Source organism: Strix aluco, chromosome 31 (assembly GCF_031877795.1).
Source record: "Strix aluco isolate bStrAlu1 chromosome 31, bStrAlu1.hap1, whole genome shotgun sequence".
NCBI lineage: Eukaryota > Metazoa > Chordata > Aves > Strigiformes > Strigidae > Strix > Strix aluco.
The window spans coordinates 3,787,753-3,808,576 of record NC_133961.1 but is presented as its reverse complement, the minus strand read 5'-3'; the positions used below and the strand labels follow the sequence as shown (position 1 = coordinate 3,808,576).

The window sequence follows — 20,824 nt, the reverse complement described above, 5'->3', positions numbered from 1 at the left end:
TGATCTCTCTTAGGCTGATGCAAATCAGGAGCAGTGGTGCTGACAACAGTGCAATAATCCACACTGATGTCAAGCCAGTAAAAATAAGAGCAGAAACAGAGTTTTGGTCTTTCCTCTGCCTTGAAGGCATCTGAGCAGCACTGTGAAGCAGAGCTGCAAACCCTGCAAAGAAAACACGGTGTAAAGCAAAGGGCACGCAACACCGTAGAAGGGCACTTGTCCTTTCCTGCAGCTAAGGAGGGAAGGGGTGTTATGCTTTTTTTTTTTTTTTTTCCACAGTTAAGAAAAATAAGACTGAGAGTTCAGTGAGAATTGCAAGCTCTCAGCCAGTGGCATCATCACAGCCAGGATTAGGCTTGGGGAAAGCCCCAGCACTGCTGATTTCAGCCTAGCAGCAGCACATGGGGATGCATTCACACTTCTCATCTGAGCCTGGCTGACGGCACGAGAGCTACGGGCAGCACCCGGGTAACACTGACTTAGGGGTGTGAGGAAGATGGGCTGTGCCAGGGCAAACCAGGCCGTGACCGTCCCCAGACAGGCAGGACACCGAACGACGGGCATCGCCTTTTGCCTGGGGTGTTCCCAGTGTGGGAGCACAGGCTGGCCCCAGACCTCCAAGGGATGCGGGGCAGGATGCTGCTCCCCCTCAGGGCTTCTGTGTGGAGCCAGTGGGCTCCTGGGGGGCTGCCGGGCTCCTAGCCACAGCCAGCAGCTCCCCTTTTGTTCACAGCCCCCCTGTCGCCCTCTCCCCAGGTGTGGTTTCAGAACCGGCGAGCGAAATGGCGCAAACGGGAGCGGTTCGGTCAGATGCAGCAGGTCCGGACCCACTTCTCCACCGCCTACGAGCTGCCCCTGCTCACCCGTGCTGAGAACTACGCCCAGGTGAGTGCATCCTCCCAGCCTGGCCTGATGGTTCCAGTGCCTGCTGGACACACCACCTCTGCTCCCAGTCCCCCCAGGTGACACTTTGCTTCTCAGGTTCATCCTCCTGCCCTCAGGCAAGACTGTAAAAGTGCTGGGGCTGGGGCCATATGGCCACGCACTGAAGGGCCAGGAGTTATTTAGCCGTGTGTCCTGCCTGGCTCCCTCGTGCCCTGGCCTGGAGCTGCCATCTCAAAAGCAGGCACCGACCCCAGCCCTGAGTGACACTGTGCAGCCACCGTTTGGGCACAGGTCACCCTGCCCACGTTCTGCTGTCCTTCTCCCATCAAGTGTGCTGCTACCCACTAACTTCCTCGTGGTTTGGAAAAGGTCCAAAAGGCTGTTTCGGGCCTAAAGACCAGCAGTTCCCAGGAAGGCTCCCTGTTGCCATGCCTGGGTTTCCATGTCCCTTCTTTAGGCAGTTGGACAAAAGGGTTTTTTTCCCTTGGCAAATTCCCACAGAAGTCTCCCAGCACTGGGCTGCGGTACCCACAGCGCACTCAGTGACGTCTAGGGATGCTTCCCAAGGGACTCGTGGGTTTCTGCTCCAAAGGAAGGGTGGGATCAGCCTCGCTGGGATATATGGGGCTGCTCCCGGGGCCTGTGGAAACCATTCCTGCCCTGGCCCAGGAGGCAGGTGACACAGCTCCCTCCCTGCCTTAGCTTCCTCTCCTGGGAAACCTGTTACCACAGTAGCCTCCTAAGTTTTGGGCCACCCCCCATTTCACAACACTGCCTTCAGCCCATGCCAGGGCAGACGAGCGTTCATTAGCTCGAGGGCTAGGCTCTGCCCCCGCAAAGTGCTCCCTCCGCCCTGCCGACTCCTTTTCCCGCCACCCAGAATTTGCTGGAGGGTGCAGTTCTGCGGGCGTGATGCTCTGAACCCGACTTGTCCTCGCAGATCGGCTGGAGCCCTCCCCGCCCTGACGCCCCGGCTGTCAGCCACCTCCCCAGCCAGCGCCGCACCAAAGCTCCCCCGCAGCCAAGCCAAGAGCGTTTGACCTCTCTCCTGCTTGGCGTCTCCCCCGAACTGAACAAGGAGCCCTTATGAAACAGCTGAGAGATGCCAAAGCAGCTTTTCAAGCAGAGGACACTCTCAGCAGCCTTTTCAGCACTCCCTTCTCTTGCCTTTGTAACTTATACTGCTCCCTCCTGCCGTACTGCCCTCCCCTCCCAGCCCTAGAGATCAAAAAACCACAAAATTTGCAGGAGGTAAGAGCTCAGAGAGGGCCCAAGGGTGAGCGGTGCAGTGGGGCACTGGGATGAAGGGCCCTTTGCTCTCTGACTCCAGCTAGCTATTGCCTTCTCCCTGCTTTCGTCCTGTGTGCTCCTGTCCCCCCCACCTCCAGCAGACGCCGAGCCCCCCGCTCTTCTGCCGCGATATCAGCCCATGAGCGACGCTGTAGGCCCCGCAGGGCTCTGCTCTGCAGCGGGGTGGGTGATGCTTCCTCAAGGGGCAACGAGCACCGCTGCGGAGAGGGGCAGGGAAATTGCCTGCGCTGGGGGCTGCTGGCAGCTCAGCTCCGACGGGCACGTCTGTGCGGCACGAAAAAGCCCCGAGCTGGGACAGGAGGGGCAGATCAGCAGTCTCGCAGCATCCCGTTCTGCCGGTTCCCTCTGGAGTGGGTAGGCCCACAGAAACACTGCGGATGACACTGGGTTTTCTGTGCTGAGAGCATCCCTGCTCTAAGAAGTGCTCATGGTGCAAAAAAAAAAAAAGAGAAATGGCTGGGAGGGGGAACAGAGAGACACTATGGCAGAGGAGGGCTCTGCTCCCCTATGAGTTAGTCTCCCGCACTCCCTGCCCCTGTCCGGGCTGGCATACAGATTTGGGAGGGGAGCTGCTGGCTCTGGGGGTTCTGTGGGTCCCGCTGCTGGCGGGGGCCAACATGCTGTCCCCCCGTCACACCAGTTGTGCCTCACGCAGCAGGGCCGGGGCTGGACACGCTGTATCCCCACCCCAGGGCCAGCCACCGGCTGCGTCCCGCGCGGGGCAGCCCTGACGTTTCTCTTCCCACCCCCAGATTCAGAACCCCTCCTGGATCGGCAACAACGGAGCCGCCTCCCCCGTGCCCGCCTGCGTCGTCCCCTGCGAGACGGTGCCCTCCTGCATGTCCCCCCATGCTCATCCCCACGCGGCTGGCGGCGTCTCCGAGTTCCTCGGCGTCTCCGGCCCCGGCAGCCACGTGGGACAGACTCACATGGGCGGCCTCTTCGGCACGGCCGGCATGAGCCCCGGCCTCAACGGCTACGAGCTGAACAGCGAGCCGGACCGCAAGACCTCCAGCATCGCTGCCCTGAGGATGAAAGCGAAGGAGCACAGTGCCGCGATCTCCTGGGCGACATGACAGGGTTGCAGCCCAGCGCCCACGCGACACGGAGAGAGCACATGGGGACAGCCGAATAAATCCATCCGCTTGGACTCCAGACAGCAGTTGCCTCCTCGGGGATCTGAATGCAGCACTTTTAGCTACCCTAGGCGTATAAAGTACATATGTTAACGTAAGTGGAGTGTTTCCAGCATGAACGTGGCAGCTCCCAGCTTCCTGGGATCAGGCAGGGAGAGGGCGGCTGTGGAGCAGCACCTCTTCCAGGGAGATCTGGGTTGGGATGCATCCCCTCTCACCGCCACCTCCCCAATAACCTGGGCATTTTTTCTCCCCGCTCCTTTTTCTGACACCAGATCTGCCTTTCCAAAGAGCAAGAGCCCGCTGGCATTTCAGTGGCTTCTTCCATCCCGCCACCCCTCATACACACACACGTGCCGCGCGCGCACACACACACACACACACACACGTCTTCCTCTCCTGATTTGTCAACAGTGTTGCTCAGATCTGTTCTGCCCCGGGCAGGGGACTGGATGGGGACTCTGGCACCAGCAAAGAGGCACCTCTCAGGCTGCTCCCGTTCTCTTAGCGGGAGCCACGACTCCCCACAGCTGAGCGGGGAACAAGGCTGGGAAGATACCCGAGGCTAGAAAGAAGGCAACGTTAGCCCACCTCCTTCCACCCTGCTTCCTCTCCATCTTGCAGTCTGAGATGAAGCACAGAGCCATAGAGGCCTGTGAAGGGGATGTCTCTCTTCCCAACATGGCATGGTGCTACCATGCTGGGAGTCTTTGCCAGCCCTCTGGTGGCCCAGCCAGAGATGCACCCCGGCAGACGACAGCTTCCCAGCACGGCTCGCTGCCCCAGGGAGCGCCTGGGGTTTGCTTCGCCACGGTCGTGGTCGATGTTGAGGCTCCCATGCGTGGTGAGGCAGCAAAGCGTTCTCCCTGGCTTTCACTATGTTTGGAATTACTACCCTCAATTTAGAGGCAGCAGCTATGGGAGGGGAGTATAGCTCCTGCGTAAATCCACAGGTCCCCAAAGAGACTGCTCTGAGAAACAGCCCAAGCACTAGCACGCAGCCACGGTTGTGTGAGGCCACTGAATTCCTCACACGCCTTGTCCTGGGGTCAGATCCGTGCGGTGACAGTCCCTCCCTGCACCCCTGCGGCCCCAGGGCCCTGCTGCACACAGCTGCTGCGGGCACCTCCGCGTGGGGCACGGCCCAGGGAGCAGGCGGGGAAGGGACCCGAGTCTGGACGAGGCAACGCTGCCCTGTCTCCAGCCACCTCGGATCCTCTTCGCCTTGCAGAGAGGGAGCAGGAGACACCAGAACTTGCCTGGTTTGCCTGAGCCAACGTGCCTCCCTGCTTTTCCGTGCCAGTGCTCTTCCCTGCACAGCGCTAACTGTTCAGACCTTTGCAAGGCTAAATCTTTTACAAGCTTTTCAGTGATCTCGCAGTGCTAGGAATAATTTTGGAACATCCTTTTACCCCACTGAATAATCACCGAGGAGAAGCTGAAGGTCAGCTGAGCACTATCACCCACATGGTGCAGCTATGCAGGCTGAGCTTGAGCTGGGGCAGCCGTCTCTGAGATTCGCAAGGGAACTCCACGATTTTACTCCCATAAAAATTTGCGTGTCACCCTACCCTCCTCCCTCATGCTCAGGATCTTGTAGTCCAAGGTCCAGGAATATTCAGTGGTCTTGCAAAAGGCTCCAAATAAGCTACAACCAAATGTCAGGTTTCAGGTTAACAAGGTAGACCAGTATTTCTGTAGTGCCTACACTGCCATACACGACCTAAACAAGACACCGTTGCTAGATCCAGTGTAATACATATTTATTGGATTAAGGAAAGACCAGCAGTACTGTCTCTTTTCTCTCCTCAGAAATGCGAAGAGCTGCCTTCCTTGCTACTCACAGGGAACCAGCACGCATTTAACAACACCAGGTGTACGACCAAGGCCTCTCCCATCACAAGTAGCCAGGACTTATGTCCCAGCTTAAACATTCAGCTGAGCCATCAGGCATGATGGCTTAGGAGCTAAAAGTGATGCTGAGCACTGAACCAGACACGATCACGCTGACAAGTCGGGGGTGTACGTCACCCCCACTGGGCACCCCAGATGCCACTGAGGGTCCTGAGCCACCCAGAGACCAGCGGCAGAGGCGGTTTCTCTGGCAGATTTTGTGCAGGCAGCAGAGCACAGTGTTGAGAGCATTTTCCCAGGCAGGCTGGGGAGCATGATGCTTCCCACGGTCAGCGGGCAACCCCGCGAAGGGCCGAGGCAAGACAGCAGCAGGCAGAGCTGAGGAGCGGGTGGTGGGGTGGGTGGGGACGGGTCCTGCGTGGCCTGCAGGTACCAAAGGCAGCTCCAACGGGGGGCTGCAGCCATTCAAGAGCTCAGCTGCACTCCTGACTGAAGTTAAAGGGTAGCTCTTCCTCGCGGACTTCCACGGGGCCAGGATTTCAACCGAGCTGTTTAACAGCCCAGAGGATTAAGTGCTGTATCCCTTGTCTTGTTAGAGAGGAGCGTCTCCTGGCAGCAGACTTGGCATTTACAGAGGCTTGTCCCCCGCTTTCCCTCACCTTAAAATCCACGTGCAAAGCACATGTTGGACTCACTCAATCTATTTTAAACGCCACTGCGTGTGCCTGGCCCTGAGCCTGCCTGGAAGCATCACGAGGCGAGGTGGGGGGGATGCTGTTCCCCAGAGCCCCTTTGCCACAGGGCTGCCTTCCCAGCCCCTGCCACCAGCAGCCCCGCCGCTTGCTGGGCTCTGCCTCGCCTCGCTGGGTGCTGCCCCAGGGAGCACCCGCACCCGTGGGTCACGCTGGAAGGTGCTCCCCTCAGAAGCCTCCGAAAGCAGTTATTCAGGCAGATTTAAGCTATGTGCATCTGTATTTACACACGTTTTTTTAATTAATTTAAAAGAGGTTTTTAAACTAGCTGTTAAATTAACAAGAAAACTGTATAAATATATATATATACTTTTTTATATATATATATATATGTATCTTAATCTAGCCAACCTGCGGCTACTGCATTTCTTAAGGGTCACAGGGTCAGTGCTGTTCTTGCAATCTCAAGTTACCATGATGATGTCTTTTTTAATTATTATTATTATTTTAATACCTTTCAACTCTATTTATGACTTTCTTCTCTATTTATTTCTTATTTAGTACTTTACTCCTGTCCATATATTGAGTTGCAATTCCCTGGCTTGGACTTGCCTTGGAAGCTGCGAGCTTCGTCCCCGGCCACCACCAAAATGTCTCACAAGTCCCAGCCGCCCCGACACCAGCCATGCCCGTGGCGGCATCCCCCGTGGGTGCAGCACCCACGGCACCCAGCTAGCTGGGCTCACCCAGCTGCCCTCTCAAGCCTCATGGAGGTAGCAAAATGTTCTCCTGAGCAGTCCTGGCCTTGGCTGTGCAGCAGGCACCCTACAAGGAGGCTGCCCTATGTTGCCCATGGTTAGAAACACCAGAGACATCCCAGCGCATTGAGACGAGGAGGATATAAATAGTGAGAGCGGCACAGGCTCCCGGCACTGGCTTAAAAGCAGTTGGGTACCACTTGCTGCTGAGTACTCTGAGGCACTTCTTGCCTACGAGCAGCAGTTAGTGCTTTGGTAGCAACTGCAAACCAGTGGTGAGCCAGGCTTGAGCTCGCTGGGCCCTGCAGGGTCGAAACTCTTAAGAGCTCTTAAGTGCCTGAACAAGCTCATGGAGAGGAGCGAGACAGGGGCCAGGTCAGCCCCCGGCACACAGCCCCCCGCCAGCCTGCCCGTGCTCCTGGCAAGCTCTCTGGCCAGCGGCCACGCTCCGGCAGCCTCCTCTGGAATAGGCTACTCAGTTTGGGGCTCGCTGCCCCAGCACCTAGAGCACACGGGGAAGAGGCCCGAGACAGCAAGGTGAAGGAGAAGCAGCCTCCCTCTCCTCTAGAGCCCACGGCAGCGTGTGAGTGCGTGCGCATCCCTTCCCCACCGGAGCGCTCCTGGCCCGAGTGGTGAGCGTGGGCAGGGCGTTCGGGGAAGGCCACGGGTAGTGACAGACCCACGCGAGGTCGCAGAGCTGTGGCACACGTGGCTTTACCTGCGCCGGGGACGCAGCGCCGACCCGGGCCGGGTGTACCCCGTGTGCTGCCCAAGCGGGGCTGCCGGCTGGGTCTCTCTGGTGCTGGAGGTGTTTTGGGGCGGGGAGGCGCGTTTCCCTGATTCCCAGAGTACGCTCGGACCGGGCAGCACGTTGTAAAACACTTTCCAAACAAACAAAGGCACAAAAGGTAGTTTCCTGGAAAAGGTCTAAAAAATAATCAAGCAGAGGCAGAGCCCCGTGTTTATTTTGCTGCTCTGACTGACACAGCAAAAAGCAAACAGAGCGAAGGAGAAATTAAACCCAAATGGGAAGGGGGGCAGAATTGGACGGAAAGTCATTCAGCCCTTTGCAGCTTCCCAAAGGGAGCTGGGAAGAGGCGATGGAGCGGCCTTGCACCCCCTTAACTCTTTGCTGGTAACACGGTTCCCCACTCCCCCCACATAGCTAGGTAGGTAGGTAGAGCTAGGACTTTTATACTACTGATTTTGAAGGACAGTTTTCAATGTATAATAATATATCGGTTTAGGTGTGCAGTGTTTGAAAGAGACTGGGAGAAAGAAAGAAAACAAACCTCAATCAATATTATTGTTTTTTTGTTGTAAAATATTGTAACCTTGTATAAACGCAACCTTTTTTTTTTTTTTTTTTCTTTAGCTTAACAGCCTGGGGTAGAACATATTAAAAAAAAAAAAAAGTTTTTAAAAAGTTCAGGAAAAAAAGAATAAAAAAAATCATTAAAAATGTTGCCATGTGAGGTTTGTGCCATGCAATGTTATTGCCTATGCAGCCATGTATTACCAGTTCATTACAGTGGAATATTAAAAAAGAACAAACAGTCTTGCAGCTTGGTTCTTTTTAACTTTTTCTGAAGTAAGTTATTGCACTTGCAGCTTTTTTTTTTTTTGCCTTTTTTTTTTTTTTTTGGGAGGTGGGGAGGGCTGGAATTTCTGGGCCCCAATTTTCATTTTTCCAGTTTTTGCAAGGAGTGGCATCGCTGGGAAGGACCCTGCTCCCCAACCACCCCGGCCGAGGGGGCACAAACACTGTTGTTGTTGTTTTGGTTTGCAATAAACTCCTTCTCTTCTCTCCTCTCAACTGCAATCTGGCTGGTTTGTTCCTGACTCATGACAGATGAAATGTGATCAGAGGGGCCTCCAAAATCTCACGTTAATTGAAGTTGGCAAAAAATACTAACAGTGCCCTTTTGAACTGCTGACGCAGTGCAGAATGGATTAGCCGGGGGTAGATTAACAACAGGTGGCAGCTCACAGGCCGCTGCCTCTCCCCGTACAAAGGAGATGGTTAACAGCCAGCAGCCAGGCGCGGGAACATCCTGCCAGCCAGCTCCCAGCTAACGAGGGCATCTCCGCCTCTGACCGTGCGCTCGGCCTCGCCTGGCATCGCCCTCGCCTGGCATCGTCCTCGCCTGGCATCGCCGCTGGCCACAGGGAAGAGAGGAGGATGGAGCCACCCGGGGCTCCCCGTGCTACGGCACCGCCGCTTTGACACAGCACAGTCACGCTCGGGGCACGGCGGCACGAGGTCTCCTGAAGTCCCAAGAGAAGCCGCCCAGGGCTGGCAGTGGGGAGACCTTTCCCCCTAAAAGCGCTCCTTTCACCCGTGTGCCCGCAGGTGCAGTCACACTCCCCCGCTCCCGGCTCCGCTTGGGCAGAAGCCTCCAAGCCTCACCCACTCTCTCTTCAGCCGCGGCTCTGCCGGGTTCCCCGGAGGGGAGCAGCCAGACGCTGTTCACCAGGCGGTGGGGCAGAACGGGCCCTCCAAGCTTCACTTCTCCCCGCAGCAATGGGAAGGGCTTGTCTCAGCCCCACAGGTTCCCAGGGCACAGCTCTTGCCCCATCCCAACGTGGGGAAAACTGCGTTCTGGGAGGGCCCTTTCTGCTGCTTTCACTCTGTGAATAAACTCAGCTGTGACCCCGATTCCTTCAGACTCCACAGACCCACCAGCCTGGGCACCAGGGAAGAGCCCAAGGCCCTGTACCGAGGTGCTGGGTGAACAGGAAAGTGCCCTTCGTGCTCAGGCAGAGCCGAGAAGGTGCCCAGCAGCTGTCAACAACCCACCAAGACCCACAGAGAGCCTCTGGCCTTTCCATCAGTTGGCTGGGAGCATCAGCTCCCTTCAGATGGAGCGTGGCTGTTTTCCATCTCGCAAAGAAATGGATAATGCAGGTGCTGTTGCAAGCTTATCCATTCCTCTCACTTGTAGGAGAAAAATTCCTTCCCTCCCCGAGCACTCAAAGCCAGAATCTCCAGATGTTGGCAGAGTTCAGGCTGTTGAGAGCCTAAAGCCAGTTTCAGTAACATCCTGGTTGTATGGGTTTACATCAGAAATCGCTCCTGGCCTGAACATTGCCAAGGAGCTAAAAAATCTCTCTATAAACTCTAGGTAGTGGCAGGGCCCGGATTAGAAATGTGCATTCTTTTCTCGAAGTTGCACTTTCCTACTGGCATTACAGGAGTTGTTTAAAACACATGGAAAAATTTCTCTCTGGGAGATGTGGCTACAGCACCTAGGTTAACACGTTCCTTCTCTGTTGGGGAATGCGACTTTGAGGCAGGGCAAAGTTCGGGCAGTTTTAATGAAAAACAATTTTTTCTTCCTGTAAACTAAACAGATTTGTCTTTTTTCTTCCTCTTTTTAAAAGCAGGTTATTAACCTTTAAGCAGATGGATGTACAACAATCTTCTCATTGGCAAGGAAGGTAACAGCCATGCAAGGTGCATCCACTTACGGCCAGCTGGGGCCCACATGTAAAGGTGTTGCATTTAATCTGAGACAAACAAGTGTTTATTATTTGTGAAAGGATCTTCCACTTTCTCTTGCTTTTCAGTTCGTAACTTACTCACAGGGCAAAGACAGATGCTCCGAGTTAGCAATCTGCTCCTTTCGCTGTAGCCTTGCTGAATTCCTGGATCTCATTTTACGGTCCTCTCTGCTTCGAACCTTTTCCCCTGCCTGCTTGTAGGAAGCGTGGCAAAGGGGGTATTGTTCCGGCCAGCCCTCCGCCACAGGCACCCAGCACTAACTGTGCCGAGCACCCGGCTGAGACCTGGCCCTCCCTTTGAAAGAAAGGTTTTGTAAAAGAAGGACCAGTAAGTTTTCAAACGGCCAGACCACCAGGTGAGAAACGGTGTTTTTCTTGAGTGTAGGGCTACACAGACATGCGGCAGCAAACGTAAAGAATTCGGCCTGAAAACCTCAGATATTTTGCCAAGGCTTATCTACTGGATGAGCGCGAGGTGTTCACACTGGGCAGGTAGATAGCCCCGAGTGGCACTTTTCAGTCAGTCCCAGGCTTTGGCTTTTAGTTTTACAAGTTCCCACTGTGCCACAGAATGGGGGTGGGGAGTATAAGAGATGAGCTTCATCCTTAAAAGCACAGGGTGCAACAGCAACCACATCTCACCTCATGTGGGTCTGTATATCCCAAGTTCTTCACACCTTTGTTGGCTTAAGGGTCCAGCTTTCACCTTTTTCCAGTTCCCTGCCAACTAAAATTTAGGTTAAAAATCCAATAGATGTGCCTTAATAATTAAGTTGGTATTTTCTTTTTCTTATGACTCTGTAGAAATAGTCACAACATGGATTGTTTCTCTTTAGAGACACCTGGTTCTCCCCTTGCCCACCTTATCTGTTGTCTTCCCCCCTGCATACAGCCTGGTACTGAGCACTGATTCAGGTTCACAGAACTAATGAAATCACGGCCAAGTTGCACTGATCTCAGTCCACAGACACTGCAGAGTTGTCACGCTTGTCTGGAGCAGGAGCACTTCCTATTCATGCAAACAGGCATTCAGAATGAGTAAAGGAAATTTGAAGGAGAATTACTGGGTCCTTTTCCAGACAAATGAAGACAGCAGACAGGCAGCCTTGCAGGGAGAACCTCTGAGCTGCACTGTTTTCAGTCGGAAAGCTCCCTGCGTGCTGCTAGCTCCATGCCACTCCACTTAATTACCTCAATTGTCGCTGTTATCCTTTAATGGGAAACATAACTCGCTTTCAAAGCAACCACAAGAAGCTGCAGACAGGGGAATCCTGAAGATCAGCAGAGGTGGGACTGCATTACAGCCATTTCCATCAGGCTGAAATTACACAGAGTGCACAGGAATGTCACTAAATGGCTTCAAGCCAGGGCAGGCTGAAGCATGCTGACACTGAAAGTCAAGGCTAACGGTCCTCTACCTTGGTGCTGAGCTACCCCAAACTCCAAACAACAGTTCAGACAAAAGTGGGGCCGTTCTGCTAAAACACACACCTGTGATACTGGTGTTCAGTCCTGGTTTTACCCACACAACCCCTAAGGCCTTGGGTATGTGACAGCTTCTCTCCATTTCCTTATTTGCAGCTACAGGCAAGGGGCTGATCTTGCCCAAGCAAGAGGACTGTGAAGCTCAATCTATTGTGCTCAGACACAGCAGTGGCAGGCAGCATAACAAAAACTTACACCACCCTACAAGCACTCCCAACAGCATCAGATACAACTGAAGGATCCACAACTCAAAAGTAAAGCAAAAGTGTTCCAGCTGATTCTTCTGCTAAGCAAATGCCATCTCTGTCTACATACCAATGTTAGCAAGAGATCTGAAGTGACTACCTGCTCGTGGGATAACTTTCAGATCCTACAGAAAGATGCAAAGAATACTGTGTTCAGTTTTCTGGCACTTTTGGACAGAAATTACTTCTTCCAGCCTAAAAACTAAAGAGAAAAGACAATCTAGGTGGGACACTTGCCTAGGATTTGCTCTGCTCTTCCCAACTCTTTGGGATCTGACTGAAGTTAGCAATTGGATGCTCACTTTCTAGCATATATTTAATCTAATACAACTTTGCAGAATGTTTTTTTCTTGCTTTAAGTACATGGAGGAGACTACCCACGATTCCAAGAACTACGTGTAGTTTACATTTCAGTTTACAAAAGAACACGCTTTGCAACAGTCCTAGTAAAAATTTAAACATGCAAGCCTTTAAGAACAACGATGAAAAAATTCATACTCACCCTGTCTGATATCTGGCTAGGGCATTTAAAGTCCATTTTCTCATCAGCACCATCAATTTAGTTTTTCTTTCCTGTACTGTAGCCCTGTTACAACAGCAGCTGCCATGTGAAAGGGCTGGGCAGAAGATTTACGCAGCACTGATTAACCATTCCAAGATCCTTCCTGATCAAAAGATGCTCTACTCGTGAGAAGTACCCAGAGTACCAGACACACATTATGGAGGGCATCCATGCCAAATCTTGAAGGCATTTTAACGTTAAAATTGCCCACCTAAATCCATTTTTCATGTGTCTCAGTATAGCATTTTTCCAGAGTGCTCAACACTCACCAGTACAGGCTAAAAGGAAAATGAGTCAGAAGTACTGAGCATCTCTTAAATCCCACCTAACAATTTGGATACCTGTGTCTCTTGGCCCGTGAGTTTAAAAGGCTCTTGAATTGATAATTAATAGGGATAAACTAGCTGCTGCAGTAAAGCATACTTGAACCGGAGCAGCGGAAGCACTATGGATGGCAGGAGCTGGAGATGGCAGGAGAGAGGAAATTCAGAACATCAGGGCTTGAATTGGCACGTCCTGTAATGAGATAGTGGAGCTGCGAGGAAGGACAGAGTCAAGACGTTGCAGGGCGAGTTGGTGATGCTAAAAATGTATCCCTAAGACTCACCACGACCCTGCCACGCACAAGGAGCGAGGCGCAGCACGCGCACCCGCCGCCCTTCTGTGGCACGCTCCGCAGGGACCGCGCTGCGGCGCTCCTGCGAACAAAGAGCTGCCACCACGCTGGATTCCACGATCTCCATGACTCAGCTGAAGCTCGTTTCTCAAAAGCACAGGTCTTCAATATTTGCTGTCTCTCTTCACAAAAAGAGAAAGGATCTGTTCCCTATTTCTCCAAGATAAATGCTATTGTCAAATCTTGGCAGAAAATTAGAGTAACAACTGCTCTCCCCAAAAAGGTGACTGGGATGAATTCGTGCAGAGCAAACTTCCACTTCAAAGACAACCATCCAATTCTAGTTATGGGAAAGACAAAATATTGACAGATCTTTCTAAAGTACACTGTGGATATTCAAGTTTAACACAGATTTATGCAGCAAACCAGCCTGTCACTGCAATTCTCCCTTCTAAATGCATCCATGGCTCCTTGTGCTGCGCCAGAAGTGAAATACAACAAACACTCCTTGGATTTACTTTTTAATATTCCAATATTAACCTCTTTTTAATAACATATATACAATGAAAGGTTAAAAATTATCTTAATTTAAAGATAGACAACAAGCCCATTCCAAATCAGACACACAGGTACATCTTACCTTTACAGATTTTGCATCAAGAACATCCCAATTATAAACTTAGAGAAGTAGGCCTTTTTATTATTTTTTCTTTAAAATTTTTTTTCCAGTCAATTGCCCGATTTTCTCCATGGCACAAACCAGAGACAAATTACTACCTAAAAGAGACGGCCCTATAAAAGCAACTGTAAAATGCCAAAAGACAAAGCATGATCGATAGGGGTCACTGGGCATTTTGTGGAAGGGGAATCCACTCAGATGCTTTGGGATGCAGGCACAAGGACCTGTTGCCTTTTTACTGACCCGAGACTATAAGATCAGTTTAGGGGGGTTGGTTAGACTGTCCCCACCTAAAAATATTCCACCAACTATTTCAAATCCTCTGTGTCTTTTAAGACCCTGTGCAAAGCGTGCGCTTTTTACTGGCTTACTGAGAAAGAATGAAGAAATCACAGCAGCTTCACAACTCTGGGTAAGGAAGATGTTATAACCAGTTAAACTGCTACAGCCTGCCAAAGCTGAGATCAGCCAACGCTGAAGTGACTACCGCACTGTCACAGCTACTCTTTCTTTTAAAGCAAACTCCTCAAGGGAAACATGCTGGTCTCTCCCGATGCTCAAGCACCAGGACATAAATCAACAGGAAGATTCAGAAAGAAAAGTTCAGGAGAGTGAACCTGAGAGGCTGCAAAGGAGAAATAGCGAGCGACGAACCTTCCTCTGTCTTGTGCTACCCACTGTGCAGACAGCAGTTGTTGTCACTGCAACAGCTATCCTCCTAGCTCCCCAACGCCCCCTCCCACAGCAACTTAGGAATGAAACAAAGACTGCAGCAAAAAACATTTACTAGTAATTAAATGTTCCCAGAGAATCGGACGATGCAGTTTACAGGCACATCCCAGGGGATTTATGAAGTGAAGCATCCCCTCAGAGCTATTGTTCCAATATGATTTTCATTCACAGCACATCCACTGCATTGGGCAATAAGATAAGTCTTAGTGGGGGTGAGACAAATAGGAGCAGATGTTTCCTGTTTCCAGCCTGACTTTCATTTGGTTTCTGTCATTGCTGCGTATCCAGCTTAGGAGAGGGGGTGAACCGTGATGCCTAACACTTGTCCTATTGTTTGGGGTTTGGCAAAATCTGAGGAATAAGGTTGCTTGCAGTGTAACAGAAAAACAGCCCATCAAGTAGGATGTCTCCTAACTGGCAGCAACGGAGGTTTCAAAAGACAGTGAAATCATCTGGTAACAAACATTTTATCAGCGGAGCTGGAAAAGAGATTCCTTTCTCAGCACAACTTGGGCTCATCTTTAATATCAAAGGGCAAGAGTAACAGTCCAGGCAATTTTATTTCTAATTTTGATGCATTTAGTTTTCTCATTCAGGTTAATTTCAGTATTGAGAAACAACTCCAATGCTCCTAAGAAATGTAAAGCTTCTCCACAAGCCTTCCTAAGCTGCATGTTTCAGTGGCAGCCTGTGGCAACGGGTTCCTTAAATTACAAGCAAAGACCCAACGGTTTTTCCAGCAATGGTACTTTACAAGAGTTTGTAAGTGTGCATAAATAGGGTCTTGTACATACACATATCCCTGCACATTAAAGCTGTAATTGGGAAGTTTCTGTATATTTAAGTTTTACAAACCAGTACTACAACACACTACTTGCTGACAAAGATTCAGTGGTGAAAAACTTACTTCACATAGTTGTTGTTCCCAAGTACGGCTACGATGTAAAACTGCAGCCTGACCGCTGTTTTGATAGTGAAAATAAAAAAACATAGTAAGACTGAAAGATACATATTTTTCTGTATAGTACAACTAGTTTTGACATAAGAGTCACAGTCTCTTGCATGGATGCAGCAGAAAACCTGAGATTTATGCAGCAAGAAGAGGTGCAGCAGTTGGAGTTCTGTCCTACAGGTCTCTGCTCTGAAGGAGACCATCCTCCGAGCTGCTGTGTGTCTCAATTTGCAGCAGAATAATTTAAGTAACACAAAATGCTTTGCCCTTTAAACCATGTCACGACACAGATTTTTGTTGCTGATGATGTAAAAAAATAAACATTTGTCTCACCATGCAGAAGAAAATGTTTGTTACACAGTTACTTAAGCCCACAATTAAGCTCAAAAGACAGAGGCTCACCAACCGCACAGGCAGTCAGCACGCTCCTCCCACAGGAGAGCAGCTATACACTGCAGACGGCTGCTTTGGATGGATGGATGCTTACAAACCAGAGAGCTGCTGCATTTGATGGAAGAGGTCAGTCATGCCAGTCAGACCACAGAGAGGGAGGTTCTGTTTAATTCTTCCAGGTGTGTAGCCTTCTCTGGAGAAAAGCGCGTGTGTGACATTTCTAGGAGGACTCGTGAATAGACTCGATCCTCTGTGAGCAACAGAGCAGCAGTTGTTCAGCTTTCCATTACATCTTTGTGCAATGCAAAGGGAAGACAACATACCAGAATACAACAGTAATTCCCAGCTCCCTCAGATGTAACCCACTCTCTAGCAATTTTTCTTCAGGGCCTTGTATTCCTCATAGCACCTTTTCAGCTGTTGTTTTCATCACTCAGGTTTGTCTCACAGCTGCCTTTACAAGCTGCCGATATTGGGAAAGCTCTTCAGTTTCTCAGGAAAGTCATCTTTGTACAGGACAGGGTCAGCACGGTGCTCCACCACTTTTAGAGGCATGGTCCCAAAGACAGAGGCAAACTTATTGATGCATTCCGATCTGGTGAAAGGGAAAGCAGTGTAATTAAGAACCCCAACAACTGGGCTGGCTACCAGCTCCCACACCAACATCACTGGTAGAAACCTTCCCTCTTGCTCTTGGAAGTATTTCAGCCGTGCTGGCTACTAATAAATAAAAAGAGAGCCTCACTGCAGAGAGAACTGAAAAGAAGCTGGTGTTCTTTGATTTATCCATTTAATCACGGAGACGAGCAAGGGGATGCTGGCAGCAGCACATGTGCACATGGAGGTCAAAGCTTCCCTTCTCCCTCCCCCTAGAATTCCAGTCATTCTTAAAGCAATGTACATGCTGTAAACCAGAACAGATTAACTGCCAACATGTCTCTTAAAGGGCCACTGTTGGGTCAATTTGGCTCATAACAAAGGTTTTGCAAAAACCAAGCCTTTGTGAAAATGGAGTTCTTAAAAAGTCTGGGGTTTTTCAGGCTTCTTCAGAAGCTCTATCTTCTCCCACAAAAATAAACACGCCTCAGTGTATAGGCAGCACTGATTATACCATAACTTAAAAGTGAAGCTGAATTAAAACTATAAAATGAAACCAACTAGTTTATTTTACTTGTCTAAATAACGAGATGTTGAACAGTAGGGCATCACATTAGCACAAAAAAGATTGGACCACTGATGACTGACTCAGTTTTAATAATCCCAGGTGTCAGTAATGCTGTGGAAGGGAACAGCCATGTGCTTCAAAAAACAAGCAAACAGATGTTTAACCTTACATCCCTCCTTAACTCTTTCACCGAAAGGCACGGTACCTGCGGAAGCAAGGCAGGGAAAACTTGGCTTATCTCACCTCGGCCAGCCCTCAGCTAACATCAGCTGTGTACTTTATACAACAGCTTCTAAGAACTTCAGACACCAAGAATCGTGACAACAGTCCCCAGCACATAACAGAGACAGCTACAAGAAAACGGGTCACGGTTCCTTTGCCGTTCACAAGGGAAAACAAAAAAGAAAGGAGAACTTTAATTCGGTTGTAGAGGCTGACGTGCTGCAGGCGGTCCCAGAGCAGGTCTCTTGCTCTCCAACCACTGCACCCTCTCCCGACCCCTTTGAAGGGTTAGGGGGTCACTATGGCTCCAGGATAATTTTCCTCAACAGACCCGGTCAATCACACCAACTGAGTGTGACAGTTTTGTGATGGGGACTGCTCAACACTGCCCCAAAACACTCTTTTGAAGTAGATGGGACAGCAAGACTGGTTTTCAAAACTAATTCCTCAGCCTCTGAGCCATCCCATGGCTCCCTCCTTAACTAGAGTAAATGACTGGAAAACACAAAGCCCAGGCTGTTAAAGTGCTACATCTCTACATAGCTGTTGCAAGCTATAATGGTCATATTTCAGGCCATTTTCTGGCTTGAGAAGTGTCAGAAAACTACTTCATATGGGGTGATACTTGAATAAAATATTTATGTAGGTAAATGCAGATATTTCACTTTTTGCTACCTTCTCATCCCCTCATACCACCTCCTACCTCCAGATTCAAATCTTTGGACTAGGAAACAAATGAAAAGGAATTTAGAGTGTAAGAGGAAACCGTGTGCAGTGGGAAGCAACCTCTAGACCTGGCACAAGCACCATTTGCTCCAGGGTAGCAACGGAGCCGTGAGCCAGGACTGAAGCAAAGAGACTCAAGTAGCTGTTCAGTGTCTGCAGTAAGAAGGTGAGGAATTGGGAGGGTGAGCTTTGGGCCCTAGGCACAGAAAGGCTACGGTGACACCAAGAGCAGGAACCGAGTGTTTTCTCCAGGAACAATAAGCAGTTTCCTCCACGAGGTGCCCAACATGAGATACCTTAAACACATCTCATTTTCAGATAAAGTCAGACTTCCAAATCATCTGTTACTTCTGAGAAAGGTGGCTAACTGTAATCCAAGTTGCACGTATTGGAGAAACCTTGTGGCAGGCAAACCACAAACTTCACAGGCGAGGAGGAAGATGCAATGGGAGATGTGCATGTGAGAAGTTTGCACAGCTGCTGGCCCTCACTGGTTTCTGGGATACAAGAATACTTCCAGTCTACTGGGTCAAATCCTGCCTCTGCCAGTGATGACTGAAGGACATTGTAATGTAACAGCTGCTTGGTGGCCGGTGTGAAATGAATTAGTTATCTCAGCCTGCTGCCAGGTAGGCAGGTGTCCACATCAGATCAGCCATTGTCACAACCAGAACTAAGTGGCACCCTCAGAGCAAAAGACAAAAAATTAAATGGATAATGGAGACAAAATTGACCTCTTCCCTCCAGAGGTTATACTCCCAAATCAAAGATGAGGTCTTATGAGAAAATATCAAGATGGAATCCTTCTACAGCCAAACTTATTCTGGTGACAAGACCATTCAAGCATACCAGTACACTATCTTTAACCACCAAGAAACCACTTCATAGATAAAGAAATGAAAAAACGAAAAATGGAAAAATCAGTTACATTCTAATCACTCTGGCTGAATGAGAAAGGTTAGTCCTCAGGAAATACCAAATTCAAAGATCAGAAACAGGCTTTTTTAGATGAAAGAAATGTCATACACAAGTCAAAATGTGTTTGAAGGAAAGTCGCCTCCTTCCAAAAATGTCATCTCCTGCACTGAACTAAATCACTTGAATTCCAAAGCCTTTGCTGCTTTCAGACAATATAAACCAGAAAGGATATCCAGAACATTAAACATTCAAAGCTAGGTAGCCATGAGAATGTAACATGTCACCTTAATATGGAGGGAAGGTATTTTTCTTGGCTGTGTCGATGGTTTTGCAAATTTGTACTAACAGAGGCATGTTTGCTTCCAAGAATTATTCTTTATTTTCCTTGCAGTGCCAACAACATGCGGTTGTGCTCAACAAGGAATTAAGATTGTGTGAACTCAGAAACTGAGATCCCTCTTGCCCCTGGCAGACTGGGTGAACTTCATGTCTGTTAAGGTCTCTCTCAATCAGTTTCCTCTCCCTTATAACCTAATACTTTCTGGCAGGGTGACTCTGCACCTGCAGCCTTTGGCCAACTCTTACCTGGTCAGTTTGTCTCTGAAGGGAATGGTTTCCTATATTGACTCTAACACACACTTACATGTCCTAAACAAGACACTGCTGTTAATGTTGCTGCAGAAGCAGCTCAGTCCTTTGTTGTATTTACTGTACAGGCAGTTGCCCTCTAGGCTGCATTTTACAGAGTTCTCCATTTTTGAGAGCCAGATGCAAAGATGCTGAAGGCAGAAAACTTGTTGCTACTTAAACAGCACCTGTAAATACAGGGATTATGAGATCCTCCTACAGCTTCTTCCGTGACCTGATATAAAGGCTAACCTAGGGCAAGAAGGGGATTCTTGGTTCAAAGCTTTCTTTCGTTAATGTATTTTAATGATGGAGCTCGATAACCCTGGGGACTGAAGTCTTTTATTTATCTCAGAGAAATTACACAGCAGGAAGAACGGCACTGTTGGCTTTCCCATGATTCGCTGTAAATATCCTTCAGTATTTGTCAAAAAAAATCTCTTAATAAGAGACAGAGCACAACTGTACCATCTTTCCTCTGTCTCTGCTGCAAGTGCCAAAAGGCTCAAGAGAACTGGTTAGTTATATGTCCCTCCTGCACAGATCTCCACAACCGACTTCTCAAAACTTTTACGCTTACAAAACAATCATCAGGCAGTTGCTGGGCATCTCTCTGCTATTTCTGAGCCAGAAACCCAACACCAAGTGTTGTGCATGCTCGTAACAACCCTGATAACCTGCTTGTTTCACAAAGTAGGCTGATCCCTGGAAATCTGGGCAAGTAATTAGCTCACACTACCTGCTCACTATTTCTGAATGCTAAAAACCAAGAAGTCAGGCACTTTGGGAAGCTGCAAGTGAAGCTGATAATGGCTCTGCCTGATACCCCAGGTATTTTGTTCTCGGTACCCAACACTGTAAAGTTACCTGTACAGAAAGTTATTCTTTTATAATAGAAGGATTCCCCGATGCATGCACTTCTTCCACTGAGCTTCTCTCCTGACCCTGAGAATACCCCGTGTGTGTGCATACACACAAATATACATACACACGCACACGAGCCGTAAGAGCCTTGCTTACTGCTAACTTAGGAAAATTTGCTCTAGGAGTTGCTATCATTTATTATCCACTTAAAATTAACAGCTAGCTTAGAAGATTTCAAAAAAAGAAACCCTTTCAGATTTTCAAATAACTCCCTTATATTGAAGGTAGATAATAACAACGCAGGGCAAGAAGGTATTGGGTGGAGCATGCAGTTTCAGTATGATATTAATGAACTTCAGAGTGAAGCCTGAATACACCCAAACTGTATATCCCCCTAGACTTTCTCCTGCTCTCAGACTCTATCCCACCATGTACTCCTTTGGCCGGGCGTATAAAAGTATGTGGATTTGCAGCCAATCTAACATTTCCCACAACCCA

At 49.6% G+C, this 20,824-nt stretch overlaps 2 protein-coding genes across 3 annotated transcripts in view; one reads left to right on the top strand and one right to left on the bottom strand.

Moving 5' to 3' along the window:
• ALX4 (ALX homeobox 4) overlaps positions 1-3,888 on the top strand; it is a 39,908-nt gene extending 36,020 nt beyond the window's left edge. For both annotated transcript variants that reach the window (XM_074809813.1, XM_074809815.1), the window contains exons 3-4: positions 757-885; positions 2,949-3,888. In XM_074809813.1, the coding sequence (XP_074665914.1) occupies positions 757-885; positions 2,949-3,272 (453 nt within the window). In that variant the 3' untranslated portion in view covers positions 3,273-3,888. The remainder of the gene's footprint in view (positions 1-756; positions 886-2,948) is intronic.
• A 9,668-nt stretch (positions 3,889-13,556) lies between these two features.
• Positions 13,557-20,824, bottom strand: part of EXT2 (exostosin glycosyltransferase 2) — an 81,028-nt gene continuing 73,760 nt past the window's right edge. The window contains exon 14 of the mRNA XM_074809752.1: positions 13,557-16,399. Within this exon, the coding sequence (XP_074665853.1) occupies positions 16,261-16,399 (139 nt within the window). The 3' untranslated portion in view covers positions 13,557-16,260. The remainder of the gene's footprint in view (positions 16,400-20,824) is intronic.